This window comes from Rousettus aegyptiacus, unplaced genomic scaffold, assembly GCF_014176215.1.
Source record: "Rousettus aegyptiacus isolate mRouAeg1 unplaced genomic scaffold, mRouAeg1.p scaffold_m13_p_8, whole genome shotgun sequence".
Classification (NCBI taxonomy): Eukaryota; Metazoa; Chordata; class Mammalia; order Chiroptera; family Pteropodidae; genus Rousettus; species Rousettus aegyptiacus.
In genome coordinates, this window is record NW_023416311.1 from 43,214,569 (window position 1) to 43,240,522 (window position 25,954).

Genomic DNA, 25,954 nt, shown 5'->3' on the forward strand with positions numbered 1-25,954 from the left:
CTGGTGATGGAAGCAGGAGGCCTGAGGGAAGTGAGATGGTCCCAGTGCACTCATTCAGTCTTGCCTTTCTTGGTAGAAGGCCTCACTTACCTGTATGCATGTGCTCAGTCTTGACACTGGCTGTTAGACTTTAGGACTCATGGGGAAACTAGGTGATACATTAAGCCCTGGGTTTCATCCACTGTGATCAGATTTACATTTCAGAAGGAGCACTGGCTACAGGTGTGGAACATGGAAGTGAGAACAAAGGCAGACAAGTTAGGAGACTGCCGACTGATCAACTCAGTCACAACAAGGATGGAGAGAAGAGGGCAGATTTGGGAGGCATTTTGGAGGTAAAATTGCCTCTGATTAGTAGCAGATGGAATGTTTTTGTGAAAAATAGGGAAGAGTTTTGGATCATACCCAAATTTCTTGGTTTCATCAACAGAGAGAGAATATAGTCCCCAGCAGTGGGCCCAGAAGTTGGCATATACTAAGCACATTTGTTGAATACATGAAAAAAATGAAAAAAGGAAGCTGTGATTACTTTTATGTATAATGCATCATGCAGCTAACCTCAGCTAAACTTACCCAGCGTGACAGGATGTAGAACCAAAAGATTCCTGGCAACTCTGGCCGTGAGTAATGAGACCCACTTGGCCGAACTCTTGGGCCTGCTTTGGGAAGAGTACATGGGAAGTGAAGATGGCCAGGAGTTGTCACTGTTTCTCAGCAAGGCCAAGAGGTCTCACTTACATGCTCTAGGGCTCCTTTCACATTTTAAATGGAACGATAGATTTTTTAAAAATATTTTTATTTGAATAATTTCAAATCTACAAAGTCACAAAAATTAAAATATTACAAAAAACATGGTCACCTGTTATTGTTAACATTTAACTTCATTTCCTTTTTCATTTGTTATCTTACTCTCTCTCTCACACACACACACACAAACACACAATTCTGAAAGATTTGAGAGTGTCACTTGCCGTATGTCTCTAAAAACTTCAGTGTGTATTTCCTAAGAATAGGGATGTTCTCTGATGTATTATTATCAAGTTAATAAGTTTATGTTGATATAATACTTCTATCATCTACTTTCTATATTTCAATTTTGTTGGTTGACCTAATAATGTTCTTTGTAGCATTTTCCCTCTCCAGGATAGACTCTAATTAGCCTCCTTTAATATGGTACATTTTCATAGCATTTTTGTTTTTTATGACATTGACATGTTTTGAAGAATATGGTTCTGCTCCACTTTTTAAAAATAGAAAGCTTCTTGTTTCATGTTTGTCTGTTGTCTCCTTGTGATTAGGCTGAGGTTCTGTGTTTGCAGCTGGAAAGCGGCATAGGTGAGATTGTCCTCTCAGAGCATCACATCTGGCGAGGCATGATGACCATCTGTCTTTCCTTGGTTGAGTTTGACCACTCAGTCATGGTGTGGTCCAATTTTCCACTGTATAATTACGGTTTGTTTGTTTTTTTTTCTCTTTTGCAACTAATAAGTAATCTCTGGAGGTATACTTTAATTCAATGCAAATACCCTGCTTCCCTTCAAAATTTCCCTGTACACCTAGCATTTATTGAGGCTTCTTGCTCTATCTGATCTTTTACTATGATGCTTGCAAAATACTGATTTTCTAGCTCTCTCACTCCACATTCTCAATCAGATATTTATATGGACTTATTTCTGTCCCCAACACCCCCCCGCCAGTGGTTTATAATACATTATCATACCTGATCTGTGTGTGCCCTTTTAATCTGGCTTCTGTGCCTTTTGACCTGCCCCTGTATGTTTTTTGTCACTTTTTTTCATTTTGGTACAATATGATGTTGCAGGTATATCATGTACCCACCCTGTTATCAACCATTTCTCCAAAGAGCCCTAGTTCCTTTAAGTAGGAAAAGGTCAAGATCTGGGTGTTAGGTGCAGTCATTGCTACTGGGGTGACTTTTCTTGGCTTGTTCTGTGGACAAAGCTAGAGAATATATACATGCATATACACATACATACACATATACGTATATACATACATACCTGTGCATGTAAACATGCTTATGCATATTTTAGAAATCATGAGTCATACCATCCCTCTAATTTCCACCCATCTCCACAAGATTCTTTCTGCCTTTTCTCAGTTTGAATTTGTACGTCCCTTCTCTGGCCTTGAGAACCTTGGCCCCCAATAGCAATAACACGTTTACTTTTTTGCTCACTTCTGAAATACATCTCATAGTTCCAGAATTGCTTTGGCCAAACCACCAAAATTGATACTGGCTTCCAGTTTCACTCACATATACCATCTTGCCAAGACTGAAAGGATATATTCAAATACCATGTTCAAAATTTAATTGGGTTGGCTTCCTTCTCATCTTCCCTATCACTGTGGTTATGGTATTTATTTGAGATCTAGTTAGGTTTACTTGTTTTAGTTTGCTTTAAGTTATAAGTCCTGCCTTCATATCTTTATTTATTTGGTTTTATTTTCTGAAGATGCTGAAAATTGGCATGCTTCCCAAAGTAAAACTATACAAAAAGGTACTCTCAGAGAAGTATCACTAACTCCCTTATTCCTGAAATCTGGTCCCCCTCCCCCGCCCACCCTTCCTTTTAGGTAATCAACTTTAGTGTTTTATGATTCATCTTCCTCATTTTTCTATTTGTAAAGATAAGCATATTTACATTTTTTTCCTTCTTCCTTGCCTAAAAGGTAGCATACTTTATATGTGTTTGCACTATCTTTTTCTTTCACTCAGTAATACCTCCTGGAAATCTCTGTCAGTTGATCAAGAGCTTTCTTATTCTTTTGTGCAGTTGCATAGTACTCCTTTGAATGTATGTACCATAGTTTATTCAAGTAATCGTTTATGTTGGGACATTTAAGTAGTTTTCAATTATAAATTTTCATTCAATCAGTATAACTTTGTGCATATCTGTTTTTATATTGTTGGAGGGGTATCTTTGGGGTAAATCCCCAGAAGTGGGAATGCTTGGGCAAAGGGTAAGGTCATATGCAGTTTTGTTAGTTATTGCCATGTTCGCCCTGCCCCCAATCTGCATCCAAAGTCTTTGTGGCATTTCATATTTACACTTACAATATGTGAGTGTACCTGGGATGATAGATGTAATATTTTCCCCCAAGCGTTCATAAGTATGGCTTTGTTAGTAATATTTGGATCTTTATGCCACATGACAGTTTGGTTTGGACTCGTTCAGGTTCAGCGATGAAATACTAGACATGTGGTCAAATAGCATGGTTTAAGTCTAGGTCTGTCACTTACCTGAACAACATTTAACCTACATTTCCTTAAAGTGAGGATGACAGTACCTGTCTTATAGCATTGTTGTGTGGTTGAAAGCACCAACTCCAAAGTTGGACATATAATAGGCACCTGGTACATGTCTCTGAACTGGACCTGTCTTGGCCTCATGCTTCTTAGAGTGCTGAAGTTTTGTACAGAAAGGGACTTGGGGAGCACCTTGTTCTTGATGAGTCTCGGTTAGTGAATAGCTTATGCCAAGGCAAGAAGGGGGCGCCCAGGTCTTTCAGGCTCATGGATTTACCTTTGTTTTACTTACTAGTGTGTTTGTTGACTTTCTCAATAATTAAAATACATAGGCCATTTGGAAGAAATTTTTGAATTGTGCTATAAAATATATATTTTTTTAACTAAGGGTATCAATAGATGTTATTAGATATGCCTTCATTTTAACAAGCTTAAATAACATTTGTTATTGTTTTTAACATTTGTAAACTGGAAATAATGATGAATTACTACTAAAAACTCAAATCTGTAAGTGTAAGAGATATGTTGACGTACAGTTCTCTAAAGAGTAGATGAGGAAAAGAGAGAGTGAAAACAATAATAATAAACATAAAATATCTGAAATTTTGGGTTTGTATCTATGAATTTTTTCAAATAGGAAGCAGAATAAGCTCAATATAATAGTTTTCAAAGTTTACTGAAACTTGATATAAATATTCTCTAATATTTGGGCTTGTATTTTTTTTTTGAATTTTTGGAGGAAAAGGAAAAAGAAGCAACAATCTAACACATCCTTTCTAACTCTATAATTTATGTTTCAATGAACTAGAGTTATATATAATTATTCATCAAGCTATCAGTTATTCATCTATAGAAGGTGAAAAGCTTTTCACATTTAGTATGTATTTTGAAATATAACCCACACAGCTGACAAAAGAGTACTGGAATATTTTTGCTGTTTTTGTTCTTTCATTGTGAACTATAACATATATGCAGGAATAGAAATTAATTTTATTCTCGGTGTGTTCTGCTGAAATGCACAGTGATTTTTAATACAAACCATATTAAATGCATTTCAAAGAGAATTAAAAAAAGACTAGTGTGTGTGAGTGCAAGTGTGTGTGTCTATGTGTTTGAGGGAGGGGGGTGTTTATGTGTATTACAATATTTTTTAAACCAGAGTACTGAAAAACCACTTCCTTGAAATAAGTTCTCCGTTCATATAAATCAAGGAAACACCAACTACCTAACCGTCTCTTGGAGATTCACAGTGCACATTAACACATTAAAGATCTGAGTATATTCAGCCACAAGAAAAGATGAAATACTGCCATTTGTAGCTTCATGGATGGATCTTTAGAGTATCATGCTAAGTGAAGTAAGTCAGATGGAAAAGGACAAGAACCATATGATTTCACTCATTCGTGGGATATAAAACAGAAAGCAGCAAACAGACAAACAAAATGAAAGAAACTCATAGACAACAGGGGAAGGGGACTGGGGAGGATGAAGACGGTAAAGGGGTCAAATATATGGCGATAAAGGAAACAGACTAGAGTTTGGGTGGCGACCATACAATGCCGTATATATAGATGATATATTATAGAATTGGAACTTATGTTATTAACAAATGTCGCCCAATAAATTTAATTTAAAAAAAGATCTGAGTATTTAACCCAGTGTTTCCCAAACTTATCTGACTATAGAACTCTTATTTTTTTTGCCAATATCACAAGACATTAATTCTGTAAGAAACACTGTTTATTAAGCAGTAAAGAAAAAGTTTGAAAGAATAAGATATTTTACTCAATATTTTAAAATTCCCTTCTGACTTTTCATTCTAACTAATCACAAGATCAGCAAATTTTTTGTTGCGGTGGTCACTTTGAATTCTTTATCTGAATTTAAACTCAGGATGCCTAGAAGAGTGAGCAGTAGGAAATATGGGGAAAGTCATTAACATAAACATTGTGCCTCCTCTCTCACATATACAAACATCGTTCAATTTTTAAAAATTCAATCATTCAATCTCACTATTTTTAAAGATAAAAATTTTCAAAACATTTAGAATTTCGTGATACCTCTTTAGTATCTATTTTCAGTTGAAGAATAAACGTTTTCACTTCCACCTCTTGTTCTACTTTGCTTTATTAGTAATTATTTTAGTCATTTGCCATCAGCCCTCTAGTGATTTTGGGTTTTTTTTCCCTCTAGTGCCTAACATAAGTTAACAATTACCAAGTACATGTAAATCCTGTAGAGATTGAATGTTTTTTTAAAAAAAAATCCCCCAGTACTTTAGACCTATAATCTTCACACTTTTAGCTTCTCTGCAGATCATTGATAGGCAACTTACTTGCTGTAGGCTTTTCCAGTTATTTATAACGATTACCTTTTACTATTGTTAGAAGTACTAATCTCTTTTCCTCTTAAATATTTGACCTATCCAGTGTACCTTAGGTTACTTCTAGTGACCGTGGAGGTGGGACAAATGTATAACAATAGGACTGAGAAGATGTCTGGGGAGGCTGGGGAAGGCAGACTGTCCATTCGTGGATGTTTCTTAAGACAAATGAATGAAACAGCTAGAGGGGCTGTTTGTGTGGCAAGGAGGGTCAGAGCGGACTTGAGAAGGGTAAGCTGCTGTATAGCTTGCAGTGTGAACCCCTCCATGACCTGTCAGTAATCTCAGTATACTTAGGTGAAGCCAGGCTAAAGTAGATTAATTTCTTCAAGCTCTCAAAGAGAAACATAGCTAGCAAAAATGGGAAATGAGACTGAGATGACCAGAGAGAATTAGGTTGGGAATTCATCTGTATGATACATGTCCTGAATTCTTAACAAATGGTGGAATTAGAGTTTGAGCCAAGTTTACCTAGGGACCCACAGCACAATGGAGCCCCCACATGATATCTGTGTTACAGGTGATTTAAGCTTGATTAGTTTATAAAATAAAAAGAAGTAGATTCAGACCATAGCTTTGCTTCTGGCATGAAATGACAAAAGCTATGAAGATGTTTGAGTAATTTTGCTAAAAGCAAGCACTGGATTCTTGGATAAGATATTTAGGTAGTAGGTTGGAATAAACTTAAGCAGCTCATCTTTGTACGAATGAATGGGAAGGTGCTAATTATCCATGTCTGTTTAAAAAAATGTTTAGTAGGTAGGAGAGTGTTGGAAAGAAAAACATTTAAAATACTACATCCGTTACATTCATGCCAGTAGTTACCATAAGTGCAAAAATACAATTTATTCAGAATACCTGGCTTCATTTTTAGTTATGTTAACCTTCCTTTTGGTATTTGGACCATCCTGCTGACAATGGGATTAAAAAACAGGCAGCTGGTGTTAAAGCCCTGTATAAATGGAGGATGAGTTTATACTTGTTATTTGCACATGGCAGAAGTAATTAGAGGACTGTGGAAGCCTCTTTTGTTCCTTTAATGTATTTGTACCCAAAGAACCTTGAGAAAACCCAATTCTGGTCGGACCTTAGATACCTTTTTTCCTTTCAGTAAGTGATGGTAGTTTTTAAAAAATGTATTAAAAATTGGATATCCTGTGATTAGGTCTCTATCTGAAAAACAAAAGAATACAAATGTTTATGTGGAGAATGAAGTGAAAATCAGTCCACGAAAAGTTTAAGATTTTTTAAATTTTCAGATTGAATAATTTTTTGTTTTTCTTTCACTTTTCTAAATCTGGATTACATGTAATTAACATTTTAAAAAATTTGATTTAGGTATGTAAATTCTACCTGATTTTGTGGATGCTCTTGCTAAAATGTGAAAGTGTGTGTGTCATAGAGCAGTCGTCACCAGTCACCATTTCTTGTCAGTGATCATGCCCAGTGGGCCCTGCCATACTTGGCGCTTCAGTCGCTGAGAGGCACAGGGAGAAGAGGGAGCAAATGCTGAGGAAGGTGGTAGAGGGGGAGGGGAGGGACAGCCTCTCTGTACTTACTTTATGTTAATCATCTATCCTCATAACAATGCAATGACAAGTAAAATTATTTTGAAATAATCAACCTGTACATTATATTTTTGGATAATTCAGTGACCTTAAAAACACCCATCTGTTTATATAAGAAACTCTGAATAGTAGTTATATTTTGGGAGGGGAATTGGAGACAGTGCTGGGAGGGAGATATAGTTATCATTGTGGATCCACTTTGGTAACTTTCCGCCTTCGTACTGTGTGTGTGTGTGTGTGTACTATATATTAAAGAAAGGTAAAAGAAAAAAAATTCCCTTTAAGCATTCCCATCTCCTGACAGGAAGCTTGGTTTCCCACCCTGCCCCCACGGATCTTCTGTGATTTCCTCCGCACACCCTTTCCCACCCCTCCCCCGCAGCTTCTTTTACCTTCTAGGAAAGCACTCTCTGAATTCATTGACTTTTCTTCCTCGTCTCTAATTTTGTAATCTCGATTCCTTTCACGAAAGTCACTGAATGTTTCTTACCGTGAAATGCAGTAACCTCCCTTGAAACCCTGTTTGACCTTTCTGGGTCACTTGAGATTTGGACTCTCCTTCCAGCCTCCCCGACACCATTGCCTCCTGGTCCGTGTTGAACTCCCTCCCTCCACTTTCACGAGCCTCTCTGCTATAATTCCACCTTTATCCACTCTGTGCTCTCTTCTTGAGCAATCCTTTTTACATCCTTGGTGACATTATCTGTGTCAGCAGGTATGACCTTTCCCCTTAGCTCTATACCTGCATGTTTATTGGCCTACTAGTTCTCAATTCCGTGGGCATCTCAAAATCAAAAAAGTCTGAACTTACTGTCCATTCTCTCATCATCCAAAGTCCCATTTCCCCCCACTTGCTCTATTTCAGTACTTAGCAGCTCCCAAGCTGAAACCTGGGAATTGCCCTAAGTTTTTTTTTCCACCTCACAGGGTTTTGGAATTACAGGTTGCCTTGTTGTAACATGAATATATTGGCTCTGTTTTTATCACATCCTTTCATTTTTACAAATAAAATTCTAAACTGGGCAACCTCATTCCAGATGGACATGGGAGAAATTTCATGCTTATAAATGTTCTGTCCTTGTTAAAAGTAGCAGGGTGCGTGGTATCATTGCGGGGGAGTGGGAGGGGGGAATCATTTTAATTATTCCTCTGCATTGACAATTTTGTGTCTATGAATCCATAGAAACCTCATTTCAGAGGCATTTCTGCATTCGAGACATGAACTTGGTTTTTATTTGAAACTAAATTAACAATTATGTAACTTCACAGAGCGTGTGTTTTATTATTTTGGTATTTATGTTGTATTTTGATTGATTTCCTCTTCAGTCACTTGAAAAAAATAGTATCTTCTGCATAGTTAGAATTACCTCTAATATTGCCTTTGTTTCTTATGTATTAAATGTAGATAATTAAGTAACCACTGGATTAAAATAATAGTTAAAATTTATTGTATACGTATTGTATGACATTTTACATCTGTCGTATCATTTAATTTAATTCACCCAATAACAGTGCAGAAAGGAGAAATTCAAAATCAGACATTATTTAACTTGCTGTGCTGATCATTCCTCCCCTGACCCTCTTGAGATTCTTTAGATATCAGTTTAGGTGTAGGCTGGACATCCCTGAAAGTAATACAGTTAAGACCTGAATTTATGGGCACCTCCTTTTTACTGTGCATTGATTTCTACGGTGTTTTTCCTAATTTGGTGCCCATTCATAGCCAAAGAGTTTGTGGTACCTTAGTGCCATTACCCTGGTTATTCAGGGTCATGGGTGATGGTGAAGTAAGTGCTAAAGGTCAACAGCACCAAGATTTACCTGTAACTTATGTTTTGTAATTTTAATTAGCTGAAGGTTTTAAAGCAAACCTCTAAAAACAGTTGCACAGAGATAATTAATCTCTGTGTTATGTGTTAACAGTAATTTGTCTCTTTATTTGGATTTTTGGTACCTAGAGGGTGGCTGACATCTGAAGAATGTTGTGGTCAGTAATTCATGTTCTCTCTCTCTTTTTCTCTCTCAGTGCAATGAAACCTCATTCTTTTTTGAAGCTCGAAGTAAAACTGCTTGCAAGCATCTTTGGAAGTGTAGTGTAGAACATCATACATTTTTTAGGTATGTTAATGGGAAAATTTTCTTCATTGCGCTTATAAATGAAAATTGCATTTGCTTTTATAACAAGGATTCTGTTCTGGTTACAAGTAGAAATTTAAAAGTATTTCTCTTTTATTATTTTTTTCCAGCCACCTAATTTTCTGGATGATATTAATACAAATATATAAATACACACACATAGATATCTTCTTTGCTCATATTATAAGAAAAAGTCAAGGACAATTTGTTTGTTTTGTGTAAAATGCAGTTTTGATATTGGTGGAAATTAAGTATTCTGCTGTGGACATACTATAATTGAAATGCCTGTTAGCTATCTAAGTAGAGATATGGGTAGGCAATTGGGCATACAAGGCTTATTGGAAAGACCAAGATTAGCCATGTAAATTTAGTAGGTATTAAAAGAAAAGGGGACTGGACGAAGCCACCTACAGAAAAATAGAAGTGAGAGAAGGAGAAAGCCAAGGAGTGAGCTGTGGGACCCTCCCAGCATTTAAAGGACAGGAAGAGTCAGCTGTGGCATATGACAAGGAGTAACCAGGAGAGTGTGTAGGAAAACAGGAAATGTGGGCGGAAAATATCTGGGTGAATACGGAGCTGGCACCTTGCCTTGTATGCTGTGCTCCTGAGAGGTCAAGATGAGGGTAGAGAATTAACCATTGGATTGTTTGTTTCGCATCCTTATGGTATAAAAATAAAACTAAATTTTATCAGGTAATACATTAAGCTTTACTTTTTTGTTTTTAAATTGAAAACTCCCTTAATTCTTCTCTTTGTTCCTATTTGATTGTCATGGACCAATTTCCCCAGATAGAATGTTGTTGGACAGGTATTCTCATAAAATGGCAGTGTCCTTCGTAGAGTTCGTATGAGGAGAGAAATGTGGCCCAGAGAGCCTGAGACAGTGTAGCTGGGCTGCAGAGCTCCCCGTGGAAGTTTCTGTCGAAGCTGTCCTGGACTGGGGAGTACTAGAGTATGTGTGCAAAGGGGAGTGAACTAGCATATCAGCTATGATTAACTATCATGAGAACCTAGAAATGAGTAAATCTGCATAGTGGCAAAGTTCCCAAGATGATTTAAATAGAGAAAGTAAGCTGATTCACAACTAAAGCTTCCAAGGGTAATAATATATATTATAGTCTTTGGAAAGTATGAGTATTTTGATATTATACATATAAAAATCTAAAGTATGGTTGTTTCAAATATTAGCTTGAAATAACTGATTTTTATTTTCTGCCAGCATATAGAATAACTAACCGTTGAAGTGTTGTTACACTATTAAAATTGAGTCACACTGTTATATTTTCTACATAGCTTTTGCTCGTGTTGCACAAGTATCTGTATTTATGAGTCTTTATCTGTTTTTTAAAAAAATGAATCAGAATGCCAGAAAATGAATCGAATTCATTGTCAAGAAAACTCAGCAAGTTTGGATCCCTGAGTTACAAGCACCGGTATAGGTAAATGGTGTTTTTTCCCTTGGGAGGAGAGTGTCAATAAAAAAAAAAATTAATTTAGCTGTCCACATATATGCACACTAAAGTTTGAGATTTAATTTTTTTCTTATTTTTCCACAGTGCCAACAAATTTCTTAAGCATAATAGTTCATTAAAAATTTTTTTTGACAAAAATGATCTTCTAGGTTTAATTATACTTAATGTCTGCATTAGCTAGGCTAACTTAGAACTTTTAGAATGTAGTATTATCTTCAGAGGTTTATTTTGATGCGGATGTCACTTATTTCTAATCATGTTCTGATTATGAAACAAAATAGGTATTTTGAATACTAGCTGATTAGTATTCATAGGGTATTCAGTTGCTCCCTATTGTAACACAATGTATACTTTGTATTTGGGATCAAATCATGTTTTCTGTAGTATAAGGCCTACTTGTAGTAATGCTAATGCTAACAAATACAGTTAAACTTTATCAAATGTTTGCTAAGTGCCATGTATTGTGATAAATGGTTTCCATTTGTTGCTTCATTTAATTATCACAGATCTTAATATTATTCTCATTACTAACTGAGGAAATTAAGGCTCAGAGAGGCCATGTCACGTGTCAAAGTAACCCAGCTAGGAAATAGTAAAGTGAGGTCTCACTCCAATGCTCATGCTTTTTAACCACTAGTGTGTTGCAGGAAAAGCTCGATAGTTAGGCAGGTGCTTGTATCTTTTTCTAATATCAGCATTAAAAGTCGGAGCCTTCTGTTGGAGCCTTCTATGTTTTGAAAAGAATTTGTTTTGTTTCATGTATTGGAGGCTTCTATGTTTTGAAAGAGAATTTGTTTTGTTTCAATTCCTTCTGTTAAGTGGAGAGCCTGTGATGTACAAAGGCATGGTATTGGGTGCCTAGAGATACAAAGATTCAGATCTAACCTCCTCTGCCTTTAGAGAGAGCTACAGTATCATTCAGGCAGTGAGGCAAATTCCAGGCCCTGCAAAACCCAAGCTGGGTACAGAGATGCTGGTCAGGTGGGGCCACTGTCCTCTCAGTTCCAGTGGGGATACTACTGAATGAGATGCTTACCTAGGAGCTTTAAGAATAAAGCCTAGTGAAGTGTTTGCAGAGCAGTGGTATGCCAGATTTTAATTCTCTTTTATAATCCACATTTTTTGTCTTGAATTGGAAACCAGAGATAATCAATCAAAGAGGGATTAATATTAATGTTCAGTGCATTAGTCTTTACATGTTATTCACTCAGACCTTTGCTCATTTGATGATTTAAAATAAAAGTTAAATTTTATTGTATTATAGCTTTTCTTGGTATTTGTATGAAGGTATTCATTGCTTAACTAAAATTAAACCTTCAGGTTATCAAGTTTCTTCCCAAGACAGTGATATAATTATCAGAAATTTAAGGAAAATATTTACTTTTATATTGAGAAGAACAGCTAATAGTCACTATTTGAACTCTTGTCCCATTTGGAGCATAAAACATTTCAAGAGTTATAGTGAGAATATGTAAATCTACTTTTTACAGCAACGAAGCTAGTGAAAAGGCATCTGTCTTAATGTTCCTACTATTAAAATTGTAATTATGCTGTTTAACACATGCTGTAGTTGGTTTCCATAAATTTACTCATACCTGATTTCTCAAATTTATTTAAATGCAAATGGTGTGGCTACTGGGAATTATTATTAGGAAGTTATTGGATTTTGCATATTAAATATCATTTCTTCCAAGAAAGTAATTAAAGGTAACCTTTGAGGAATTGGAAGCTCTGCTAAATCTGTTCTTATTTTGTGGCTGGTGTTAACTGCCTGGTAATTCTTAATGAAACCTAAATCTCCACGTCTGTATGTAGGAAGCACTGAAGTTACAGCATCCCAGGAAGAAACATGTTTCATCCCACTGCCCAGAGCTAGGCTTCATTAGGGATGGGTCTCAGACAGCAGGGTGGTCGCCAGCATGTGCACTGTTAATTGTCAAAAGAGGAAACATAACCAGCCTTTAACAAACATCGTATGGCTGCTCTTTTTTCGAGACATTCTGTAGGTCTGGAATGAAAGCAGAGCTCTGGAAATGCAGACAGCCTCCTCTTTTACCCTGCAGGCTTTTAGAGTGTGGGGGATGAAGAACAGTGTAACACCTGGCTGGGGTGTGTGAATGTGGGTGTGTCTGTATTTGTGTGTTCAGTTGTATATGTGTTTATAGGGGTGTGTGTGGGTGTATGTGATATAGGAAGACAGAGTTCTAGTCTTTACCCTCTCTCCTGTGTCTTTAGGTTTGCACAATACCAAGGAGATTCCAGCACCTTTTAGAAAAACTAGTATTACTTAAGAAGGGAAAAATTAGACATTTTTAGTGATATGTGAAGGCCAGTCCTTTCCAGAATTCTAAATTAAATTTGTGAGGAAAGGCTAAGCTGAAATCTGACGATATAATCCTTTTGCTGTTGTTGTTTTATTGTTAGAGACCAATAATTTGAAATTGAGATTGATTAAATCTTTTATTAAATATTTTGTCATACACTGTTATCTCTTTCTCCAAGCCTTTTAAAAAATTAACCTTGCCTTTACCCATTGTTAAATTTGTAGGGGACTCCTGGTTTTGATGAATGAATAAGTTGTGTAGGATTTATACTCCAGAAATGAGAATTGGGCCTGAGAAAACCTCCCTGGAAACCCAGATGACCTCTTGTAGGATTTAAATCACATGAGCTTTCCGTATTTCTTAAAGCGTGGAAGGGAGAACAAGTTCTCATGAGAACCTCTTTTGTGTCAGGTGCTTTCACATGTGTTACTTTATTTAATCTGCTCAGAGACCCACCAAAGGAGCTGTCATATCCTCATTTATACCCATGAGAAATTTGAGCCCCCTCAAATAAAGTAACTGAACTAAAGACCTTTAACCAATAAGTGGCAAAGCTGGGAATTGAACGCAGGTGTCTCTGGTCTTATTCTCTTCTCTCTATCTCACTGATTGTCTATTGTAACCTCACTTTGGGGCTGAAGGGCTGCTGGGAGTGTCACTCAGCATAGAATGGGGGTGTGTGTGTGTGCCAGAATGTAGGGAGGAAGGCAAGTGGCAGATCATGAGAATAAGACTCTGTACTGTCACTGTGGAGAGCCACCAGACACTATAAAACTCTCTAGTTATCAAATACTTTATGCTAAAAGGAAACAGTACAAATACTGTACAAGGATATTTCTGTTGGGAAATAGTAAGAACAAGTAGAAATATATTATAAATGGTGAAAATAAGGCACTAGGAGATCTCAAAAATAATCTGTTGAAGACCATACAGTTATAGCAGAGCTGTTTTTTAGAACATGCTTACAACTTCAAACATCTGCGTTCTTTCTCCTGAACAGTGAGTCTGTGCCATACTGACCAGCCAGAGGTCTGAAAGCTCGTTCTAGTCCTCCATCTCATATAGACAGTGGCAGATTAGTTTATGTTTCTGGACTATATAGTTTAATAAAATTTGTGATATGATTTTGTTATTCTCCTTTATTCCTGAGAGAGAAACCATGAGGAAAAATTGAATAATAATGTAAAATCTCATTATAAAATGCCTCAATGGTCCATATAATGGGATATATTTTTAGGACAGAGATTTTTCCCTCTATGCAATGAGGTACACAGTACCCGAGTCTTATAACAAGAGAAAGTGTTGTACATAGTTCTTTCCTCATACTCCAAACCATTTATATTAATGAAATTTTGCTCTCTCTGTGGATTTTTAAATTTTTTTTAATTTTTATTATTTTTATTTTTTTTTTAGCTTTTCAGGAGAGAGAGGTTGTTACGAGTGTTTCAGGCATTTAAAAAATTTTTCTGATAAAAGTGGTTGGGGTAGTGAGGAGGGGAAATTTTTGCAGAAGCATGCAAAAGGTAAATTTTGCTTTATAAGTCTCATTTAATCTCTTTTGGGAGAGATTCACCAATATTTATTTTATAAATGTAGGATGCTATTCCTACATTTGGCACTATTCAAAGCCTTTTTGTCCTCCTATAGATGATTCCTCTTGAGGTGAATCAAGCTAGATAAACAGAAATGCATTCCTTTTTGTACCTAATTGATATGTTAGGTGAAAGCCAGGGTCATTCATTGGCTCAGATTCAGCAGCTGTGGAATACATTTTCAGTAGGATGAGTGTTTCCTGAAATACAGCAAATGAAATTATATAATTCCTTGAGAAGACAGGCCATCCCCTGAGAAAGCTCACCCTCTTAAATCCTCACAAGCTCTGTAAAGAAGCAGCACCATGCATGGGGTTTTTGGCCTGCTTCCAATCTTCCTGGGCACTTGATCTGGCACAGGTGAGGTGGGCATGATACATGGCTGATTGTGCCATAGCAGGGTTGAGAGCAGATCACGCAGTGGTCCTTTAGGGGATGCTTTACGAGTTGCTATTTAAGTATAATATTGGGGACATGTCGATTCATGTAGAGTCATTGCCCTTGTGTAATTTATTCCTTTGTAGAGCTAGAAGGCAATCAGCGTCCTCTACTTATAGCCCAGCATTCTACTTAAATCTAAACTTTACTCCTCCTTTAATAGACCCTCTTTCTCTATTTCTTCTCCTGAAAGATAGTTATTCTACCTAACCTAAATCTTTCCTAAGAATTTCATACTACCTCCTTGGTAACATTGCAATGAAAATCATGTGCTTGCGGCCTGTGTTAAATTTCTGTGTTTTTTCTCTCTCCATACTTTGTGGATAATTATGAATGAGCTGTTGTTTAATTTTGTGGCTGTGTGGTTTTACCTGTTAATCAAAATGTTGCATTTTCAAGTGGCAGGACAGCATTGCAAATGAATCGAGATCTTTCTATTCAACTTCCCCGGCCAGATCAGAATGTGACAAGAAGTCGAAGCAAGACTTATCCTAAGAGAACAGCACAAACACAGCCATCTGGTAAGTCATAGACATAAACTTGTGTTTCCTGTTAGACTGATGGTATAGGATATGCTTAAGTGGTGACTATAGCCTAGTAGTTGTTTTTTTTATTATTATTAATACTAGAATTCTTAATTTGACCCCTAAAATGTCTAAGCAGTCAGAATTTATAAATAAGTAAACAAGTAGTCATCTTAAATCACTATAACCTGCTTAATGACTATACTTTCTTTTAGAAGAGATTAAATAAAATCTCAACTGAGTAATTTCTTAGTTGGGTGTATCTGATTGGAATTGAAACAAACTCTTAGAAAATAAATATTCTTTTTTTAAAAAAGAGGAACATTTGATAAATTTGGACAGAATTCAGTTGGTTTTTTGTTATTGTTGGTCTTTTGTAAATTCTTTCTGATGTTTCTAAAGTGTACAAATTGAAAAATGCATAAAATAGATATACACATGCACATCACACACACAACACACACACGCGCGCACACACGCACGCACGCACACACACAATTTAACATAGCCTGCAAGCCAAGAATCTGTCCCATTTACCTATTCACATCTTTCCTGCGTCCTTCCTTATCAACCAGAGAAAATCCCATCTGACTTTGTGATAATTATTTCTGTAAACTTTCATTATGATTTTATTATTTATATAGCCTTCCCTGAACAAACTGATTTTTTGCCTGTTTTTAACATTATATGAACAAATCATGGTATGTGTTCTTGTGTCTTGCTTCTTTCAATGTTATATGTAGTATATACTAAAGTACATTTATTTTTCTTTCTTTGAGTATTCTGTCATATGACAGTTTCTTTATCCATTCTAATGCTGACTGAAATTTGGGTTATTCAGATTTTTTGTTTTTAATGTAGAATACTTCTTTAAGAAAACCACCTAATCAATCAGCTTCAATCCGTGTTCAATACTCGGAGCTCACAGAATTTTACTCTAAAGTGATATATCCGACTTTGATTGTGGTTTGCTTATAGCTCACGCTTGTCTGACACTCTCAACAGACTTTTTAAATATATTATCTCCCTTGAGACTTACAATAACACTATGAGGTAGGGCAAAGCAAAGAGCATGTTTCCATTTTGCAGATGAGGAAGACATGGTCCCAGCAGCTAAATAGGGGTGGGCCTGGGAGAAAAACCCAGGTCTCCTGGGTTATTTTGCTATAGTATTATAGGAAGTGAATGGATCGATCGATCTATCTATCTATCTATCTATCTATCAATCATCTATCTGTCTATTTATTTATTTATTTATTTATTTATTTACTTCCTTACTTATTATGGTGGCATTGGTTGACAAAATCCAATAAATTTCAGTTGTATACTTTAACAGTAAGGTATATATATATATTTACACTGTGTGACTTTGTGATAATTATTTCTGTAAACTTTCATTATGATTTTATTATTTATATAGCCTTCCCTGAACAAACTAATTTTTTGCCTGTTTTTAACATTATATGAACGAATCACGGTATGTGTTCTTGTGTCTTGCTTCTTTCAATGTTATATGTAGTGTATACTAAAGTACATTTAGTATAGTTGGATTTCTTTCTGTTACCACATATTTGACCCCCTTTACCCCATATACCTTACACTTCTCACCTCCCCTCTACCCTCTGGCAACCACTAGTCTATCATCCATGTCCATGAGTCTCTATTCATTTGTCTTGTTCATTTGTTGCTTTTAGGTCTATATCCCACATATAAGTGATATCATGTGACTTTCAACTTTTTCTGTCTGACTTATTTCACTTAGCATGATTATCTCAAGGTCCATCCATGTTGTCGCAAATGGCAGTATTTCATCTCTTCTTATGGCTGAGTAATATTCCATTGTACATATGTGCCGCAGCTTCTTTAGCCAATCATCTATTGTAGGTCACTTTGGTTGCTTCCATGTCCTGGCCACTGTAAATAATGCTGCTATGAACATCAGTGAGCAAATATCTTTTTGGACATGGGTTTTCAAAAGTCTTTGGAGTAAATACCCAGTAGAGGGATTGCTGGATCATATGTTAGATCAATTCTTAGTTTTTTGAGGAGCCTCCGTACTATTTTCCATAGTGGCTGTACCACTTTGCAGTCCCACCAGCAGTGTATAAGGATTCCTTTTTCTCTGCATCCTCTCCAACAGTTGTCATTACTTGTCATGTTGATTATAGCTGCAAATGGAATTTTTAATAACAATAATTGACACCTGAACATTGCATGTCAATTGACGTAACGTAATGACACCCATTGTTTTATTTCACCATTATGTCAAGCCTATGAAGAAAGTGTTTGAGTTTGCTCTATACTGCTGCTGGCTGTGAAAATGTCACCTGACCTACTGTTTCTAAAGCCAAATTAAATCTGATTGTAGGTCCCTTCCTCTCATTGGGCTGGGAGAAAATGAAATTCTTTCTGATGGTTCTACAATGGCAAAAATAAAACATGATTTAATTTTTAATAGATTACTTTGCCATATAAGTATTTTCATTATCCCCATTTGGCTGATGGAAACTAAAATTTAAAAAGTAATTTGGCCAAGAATACATAATAAGTAGGTGGTTTAGGACACAAATTTTAGCCTTAATATTTAATATCTTTATCTTTTGTATTTATTTCTGTATATGAGAGGTCTTAAATTCCACTTGGATCAAGTCCAGTGTGTTATAATCAATAAGCAAACTTTAAAATCCTTTTTTATTTCTGAAACACCATACCTCATAACATTATTTGAAGACCAACTGAGAATATCAAAAGCATTTCTACTTTTCTACTCATGTGTTCCTTGCTTCAAATCAACATTTCATTCCACTTGAGATACAGGAAGCATCACACATGCTTTTTATACAAACCCACTCAGGTTGCTCCTTTTCTACTCATACGCTCTTATAAAAATATCTGCCTCTGTAACATTTTTGTGTTTGTGTGGCTCTCTTTGGAAGCCCAAATTCTAGAAGCTGATTAATTTAGGGACATAGGGTTTTTTGTTTTGTTCTCATGACTTATGCAGATCTAGTCAAATGCAGTTTTCACAGAGCAACCTGGGATTGTATCGAGCCCTCACATTTACCTCCTACCCACTCCTCACCCGCCTTGTGTCATAGACGAAGTACAAATTAATAGTTAAAAAATAGTCACAGGGATTTAGAGCGCAGGATAGGGACTATAGTCAATAGTATTGTAATGGCTGTGTATAGAGCCAGATAGATAACAGAGTAATTGGGGGATTGTTTCATAAATTACATAAATGTCTAACTAATGTACTGTATACCTGAAACCAATAAAAAACAAACAAACAAATATATAAACAGAAAAATAAATAAATAAAACACACCACCTCTTTGTTAGGAGATAAGCATCAGGTGGATCTTATAAAAATGCAGCACATGTTACGCTTTTACTATTATAAAAATATACGTTTGCTTTAGAAAATTTAGGAAACTTAGAACCTTCCCTCCTAAAATGAAAACATTTTCATATTCAATTCCATTCTCCTGGTACTAACACTATGTTATATAGCCTTTTAGTTATTTGTATATCTTTTCTGCAAAGCTTATATAGTAATGTTTTACAACCTTTATTTTTTTTTTTGAATACTATATCATGGATATGTTCTAATAAGTATTTAAATATTCTTATACTGTACTATTTTAAGATCTGTATAATTTTCTCCTGCATAGATATATAGACTTGACATAATTTATTCAACCAATCTTTAGTTCTTGGATTTTGAAGCCGTTTCAAATTTGGAAGACTATAAATATAACTAAAGTGAATGTTCTTACAGTGACATCTTTAAGCACTCATGCTAATTTATTACATATATTTTAAACAATGGTGTATTTTCATTTTTATTTTAAAAAGAGGATTAAACAATGCTATGGTTTAAAAACTAAGATTTCTCTGTTTACACATTTCACTTTGATTTTAAATTACTTTCAGCCTGACTTTTTAGGCCTACGTTTCACAAAACTGTGATGTGTTCTAGGGACCCAGAGATGACCCTTTTCTTGACAGTGCGTGATTGTCTGGGTGGGGAAGAATCATTTAGCAGATGTCAATGATGCACTGTTATAGTAGCTGTCATGTACAGATGAAGGACGTCATGGGTCAGGGATTACTGTTATTCTGTTTTTTAAAAGTAACATTTTCTTTTCCCTCTAATTCACATGTACTCTGCTTTGAGCCTCAGTTGAATCCAGCTGGTAAAGACTCAGTTTCAGCCATCTCCCACTCCTAAGGCCATGGTGGGATTCTCACTTGCAGCAGAATATTTGAAGGGGGCACTCTTGTCTTCAACTACATCATTTACCACTGTGCTTCTAGTCCCAGCCCACCAGACCCCAAGAAGGTGGGCAGTTCTGTGAGAAGCTAGGCTGCTTTGTGTGTGGGAGGGCAAGGTCCTTTGGCGAGCATCCTGGACTTAGGGTTTTCAACTGATGGTTGTTGGTGCCAATTCAATGCCAATAGGAATCCCCCAAATTGGAGTACAGTGGAAAAGGAAACTATTCAGTGCAAAAATCTCAATTATGATACAGCACAGCTGTGAGAACAGCATGGCCCTGGAATAGCTCAATAGTGTTATAGCTCCTTTATGAAACAGCAAGGCTACAAGGCAGCCCTCACTCTGCTCTGCCCTGTTTTGCTCTGCCTGCTCTACTCTGCTCTGCTCTGCTCTGGCAAGATGTCTTTGGTGTTTTAGCTCCAGCCCGAAAACACAGGCTATAGTTTTTAGTGGAAAGGAAAAGTGTATTCGCTAAGCCAGAGGGAAGCCAACATATATATAAAGAAGTCCTTGCCCTGTCCTTGATTAAGCCATGCTCATGCAAATGAGGGCTCCAAATCCTCACAGTTTGATTGGGCTAAAAAGAAAAGCACTGTTTTGATTGGTCAGTAGGGAGCACTCTGATTGGTTGGTGAAGATGCTGATGGAGATGTAACTGCACACCTCCAATTGGATAAGGAAAGCCTCAGTCATATTGGTAGAAACACAATTCCAGGAACTCCTTTTTAAGGGCTGGCTCAGATGGCAGGAACCCAGTGCAAGCAGGCAGCTTGGTGCAGGCTTTACCCTGAACTGCAGTTTACATAAGAGGCCCCTGTGTAGAAATGGCTACTAGGCTCTGCTTTTTAAAAATTGAGCCCAGTTAACCACCAGGAGCCCTTCTTTGTAGGCATCTTCTTTCTCAGGGTCCACAACTATTAATTAGAAATAGCTACTGTGGTTGCTTTGTGTAACAACCAAGGACCAATATGCAGCTGAGAGATTATCTCAGCTAAGGTGAGATTGGAAAGAGAATTTAACTTAAGACAAATTAAAACAACAGAACCTATAAAATTGTAGATCTAGTAAATCAATTATTAGCTATTTATATCAGAATATTATCTAAATCCAATAAATCATGTTGAGGGTCAAGCCTGGTGAGAGAGACCATGCTCCCGGTCCCCCTCTAAGGCTCTACTACAGAATGGGGGTGGGGAAATGCTGTGAGGGATTGGCCTGTGAGTCATTAGGTCACCGGAGCCCTAAGGCCTCTGTCCCCTCCCCCATCACCCCAAGCAGCTCCTCCATCCCTGTCACATCATCCTCCCTCACTGTCAGCTCTAGAGCACCCCCTCTCTCAGAAGCTCCTTGTTTCTGGGGCTCATTCATGGGTGGCTGCACAGCAAAGGAACAAGCTGTTTTTGAAAAAAAAAAAATTCGACAATTAAAATGGTAGAAAGTCAATTTCAACACATAGAAAAAGTTTGTTTAATTAGATTATATTGTATTTAGCAAAAATGGAATTATGGTTTATATAGAAGATAGATTTTTTTAAAACTAATAAGTTCAGCTATTAATATTTATAGATTGAATTCTGCTGGTATTCTCTCTAAAATAAAATTTAATAAGTGCAGTTTCAGGAGTTACCAACTTAAATTCTCCCTTTCATTTAACATTTATAATAATAATTTAAAAAGTGATTGAAAGGAGACTTTTGCTTTTTTTTTTTTTAGTTTATATCATTAATTTGTAATACATGACTTATTGCCCTAGAAGATATTCTTTTATCTCTTCTGAAGTTAAAGAAATTCAGTTAAACTCAATGACTACTCCCCTTAACCTGTCGCTCAGTTTTCTCTTCGCTAATTTAAAAAGCTTTTGTTTCACCCCTCAATCAGGAATAACAAATGCCCTGGTGACTAAAAAGCCATTGTGTTTAGAATCCGCCAAGGTTAGGCCTTGGCACCTCTATGAGGAAGTACATTCCAAAGTCAAGAGCCCTGCCACCCTGCCTGCTGCCCCACCCAGAGGAGTTCAGCACCAGGGCAGGCAGCCAGAGCATTCCTGCAAATCTAAATGGTTTCTGAGGAGCTTGGGGTAAAACAGGAGGTGAGATGAGGTGGCAGGAAGGAAAAGTGCATATTTTATTTGTACAGCCCTTTCTCTAACAAGGTCTTGGCAACCCATTTTGGTGGGTTCTTATCAGAAGAGAGTCTGTACTATAAGTTGGCAGTAAAGCCAGAATATTTGGCTATAATCCATAATTGCTGCAAGAAAAGTAATGGGTGAAGCTATTTGTTATGGATAAATAATGCTGTGGTCGTCTGATGTGGCTTTTAAAGTTCTTAAAGATATCACACTGATGAAGAGAGAACTAAATAGTTGTCTTCAGACAACTGAAAAGGAAAACCGGGTGACATTTTGGTATTCCTGTATTGAATATGTGGAAGATGCTGTGAACACAATGCTGGAGAGGTCGTGAAAGTGACTTTCGAGTGATGATTCATGCCTGTGTGCAAGCAGATAGTTACTGCTCAGGCCCGACCCAGTTGTTTCTGTGCAGGAGCGTGGACTCAGTGTTGTCAAATCTTCCAGTGTTTTAAGGGAAGCATGAAATTTGGATATTTATGGAAACTTTCTAGAATTTTCAGTATTGGCAATTGATTTCATTTTAAAGAAAGTCTGTGGTAACTCGAACGTTCCTGGGGGCAAGATATGGCTTGAGGACTGCCTCCTCAGTGTGAATGAATGGCTTATCCACCTTCCCTGGGGGTTCACTGTAGGTTTCTCCAGCCTCCCCTGTGAGTATCACTAAATCGGATTCAGCACTCCAAGACTGAGTATGAGAACTTTGTCGTTAGTCGGTCAGTTGGTCAACTCCAGGGGAAGACAGTGCCACACAGCTCTGGCCTCTGTATCAAATGATTCACATGTGGGTAGCTGACTGGCATCTATTGGTGATGTGAGGTGGGTACAGCCCAAAGCAGGAGAGATAGAGGAATACTTCGTGAAGTACAGTTTTACTTGATGTAGTATGTAGCTCTGAGCTGCTGAGAAATTATAATGTTCAGAAAGTAATAATCATATTTAGCACTTCTGATTGGTACATCATGTCAGATGTGATGTCAGAAGAAGCATACCTTGGCTCGTGGTGATCAGAAATATATTTTTAAAAATACGTTTAAGGGAGACGAAAGGCAAGCTGTGTAAGTAGAGACCAGCACATCAGACTGAGGCAGTATGCTCTAGTGGGCTGCCATCTGATAAATCTGGATTCAGCCTCAGTAGGCCATGTACTGACTGTGAAATGTTATGAAGTGACTCAACCAGCTGACATCCGAATTTCTTCATCCGTCAGATAGGGATATTACCCCTTCCTCCTGGTTGATGCCATGGGAATAGCATCTGAAATGGGCAGAGCATCATGTTGAGTACATAGAGGCTTGGGATACTTTAGTTTTCTTCTTTTAAACCAAGAGGAAATCTTTCTTTACATGGTGTAGACCAGTCTGTGAGTCTGTCTACCCATCAGGCTTTGAATTATATTTACCATGTAGCGTCAACTTCACATAAAATAATAGTATAATATATGGAGGAAGTGTGAAATTTTGAGAGCAATGAGTGGAAAGACAGTCATTTAAGTACAGCAAATGGGGCTTCAGAAGGAAATGGGGTACTCCTGCTTTATTTTAGAAGATTTGGTATGAGGGGAATGGGCGAGTCAGAGTGCTTTCTGTGAGTAGGTTTTTCTGCTACCGGCAGATCTCTGAGTCCCCAAGGGCAGCTGTTGGTAGGCAGTATTAGCATTCCTGAGTTAGAGGTTTTCTTGCTTACTATGTTTCTACTTTTCAGAGTAGCTGTTAGTTCACCATTTTTCTTCTCTGATTTTTACCCCCCACCCCATGCTCACTTCTCTTCAGTCTCATTTGGATAGTCTAAGGCTATGAAGGGGGGAAAACAAACTCCTCACAGTAAGTTCATAGTAATGATGAGATTCATGATAATTTTAAAGTTCACATAGTTAACCATTCCATTTTCCATTTAATGGTTTCCCCTATTCAAAATAATTAGCTGCTTGGCCTACTTGAGTGCATTTTTCATGTCAAACAGACAATGGAAACGAGACAAAGAAAGAGCAAAGCGACAGGGCTTGGAGAGGAGAAGCAGAATTGTTGAATAAACAGAAGCTGGGGCTCTGGGTCTGGGATTTCACAAGTTAATTCCTAACCTCACTTTCACATGAGCAGACCTGTTGCTGTGTTTGTCATCACAGAGATGGTAAACTACCTAAGGATTTGAATTTGTGTCTGTCTGATTCTACAGTTCCATATTACCTGCCATGAAAGGCCAGGTCTCCTGAGGAGTTCCACAAGGTAGAGGAATATTAATAACTGGCACTCACTGAACATCACTGCTTGCCTGCCACTGTTCTCGGCCCCCTACAGATAGTATCTCACTCGTTTCATTTAGAAGATGCCATGACTCTCAATGCACAGGTGAAAAGACAGAGGCTGGACCTTGTCCAGGGTCCTGGAGCTGAAATTTGAACTCAGGTCAGTTAGAGTCCACAATGTCGAGAGAAAAAACAAAAAAGAACATAATATGTTTGTGCTGATATGAACGATCTCCAGCATAGAGTATAAGCAAGAAACACAAAAAGCGAGGATGGGCAGCAGCATATAATACACTTATATAAAAAGACAGTTTAAGAATGGGAGGATACGCATATGTATTTACTTGCAGACAGGATACATGAGAAACTAGTAACATCAGTGGCTCTAAGAAGGGTTTTTGAAAGAATGGGGATCAGCAGGAGAGAGATTTATTTTTACTATGTATTTTTTAACAGCATTTTTTTTTTACTGTCTTACATTAGAAAAGCCCTACATATAATTGTCATGAATGTATTAAGTTCACACAATGATTTCAAATGCACATTAAAGTTTCTAATAGATATTCTTGAAAAGCTCAGAGCTTGGGAAACTGATGTTATGCTAGGAAGTGTGCATTATAATTCATGGAAAAACGATACAAGACTGATAATACAAAATTTAAATGTTAAGAATTTCTACTGCATCTTAATAGATATAATCCAAGTCTTCAAGGTGAGAGCACAAGACACATTCATTCCTGTATGTGGCATTCTGACCAAGAGTCATCAAATGGGTGGATTTGGAGATGATTTCTAGAAAATTTAACAGTGTTAACTCTGTTTTAGAGAGAGTACCCTTGTGACTGTCCTTCAAGGTGGCAAATCAGAATTCAGTAATCAACTGAGATGTGATCCAAATCTGTGATCCCACTTTCTTTTCATCCTGACTGTAAGAATTCCTGCAAAGGGAGTCTTAGATCACCTCTTGACTAATTATATAAGCTTTTGCTTTGAGAAGGCATTTGATACAGTGGGAGAAAAAAAAAAAATACCTGATTTGAGTAGACTTGAATTCCTGGTCTAACTTGGCCATGATCTGTAACATATCATTCGACATTCCATGCTTTCATCTCCTTATCTGTAAAATAAAGGAATTGGGCACATAAACTTTAAAGATCCTTTTTTTTTTCTAAAATTCTCTCTTCTGTCTGGCATACCTGTCACAGAATGGAAAGAAAGGACTGAGTATGAAAAAAAAAAAAAAAAAAAGATTTTGGGAAGCTTTATTTTTTGGGGTTTTTTTTTTTTTTTTTTTTTTTTTTTTTTAGCCATCACTTCAGAAGACTTACAGACTTGTGAAAAATATCTTACCACGTCATAAAATATATATTCTTGTTATTGGAAATACACAATATTTTGTGTGTACTTTTGTATACAAAAGTGGACTTGATTCTTTAAAACTTTAGTTCAAATGAAATTCTTACACCTGAAACTTATTGGATTTAATAACCAATGTCACCATAAATAAATAATAAATAAAAAATTCTTACTGACAAAATTGAATGACATTGCAATAACTTTCGCGTCAATATAGTTTTTAAAATTATTCTTCATCT

General features: G+C 36.7%; 1 protein-coding gene across 5 annotated transcripts in view; it reads left to right on the forward strand.

Moving 5' to 3' along the window:
* Positions 1 to 25,954, forward strand: part of EPB41L4A (erythrocyte membrane protein band 4.1 like 4A) — a 211,479-nt gene that overhangs the window by 127,543 nt on the left and 57,982 nt on the right. For all 5 annotated transcript variants that reach the window (XR_001597196.2, XM_016147164.2, XM_016147196.2 and 2 more), the window contains 3 exons: positions 9,249 to 9,340; positions 10,720 to 10,797; positions 15,584 to 15,705. Coding sequence is in view for 4 of the 5 variants with exons in the window: in XM_016147164.2 (XP_016002650.2) it covers positions 9,249 to 9,340; positions 10,720 to 10,797; positions 15,584 to 15,705 (292 nt within the window). In the remaining variant the exon portion in view is untranslated. The remainder of the gene's footprint in view (positions 1 to 9,248; positions 9,341 to 10,719; positions 10,798 to 15,583; positions 15,706 to 25,954) is intronic.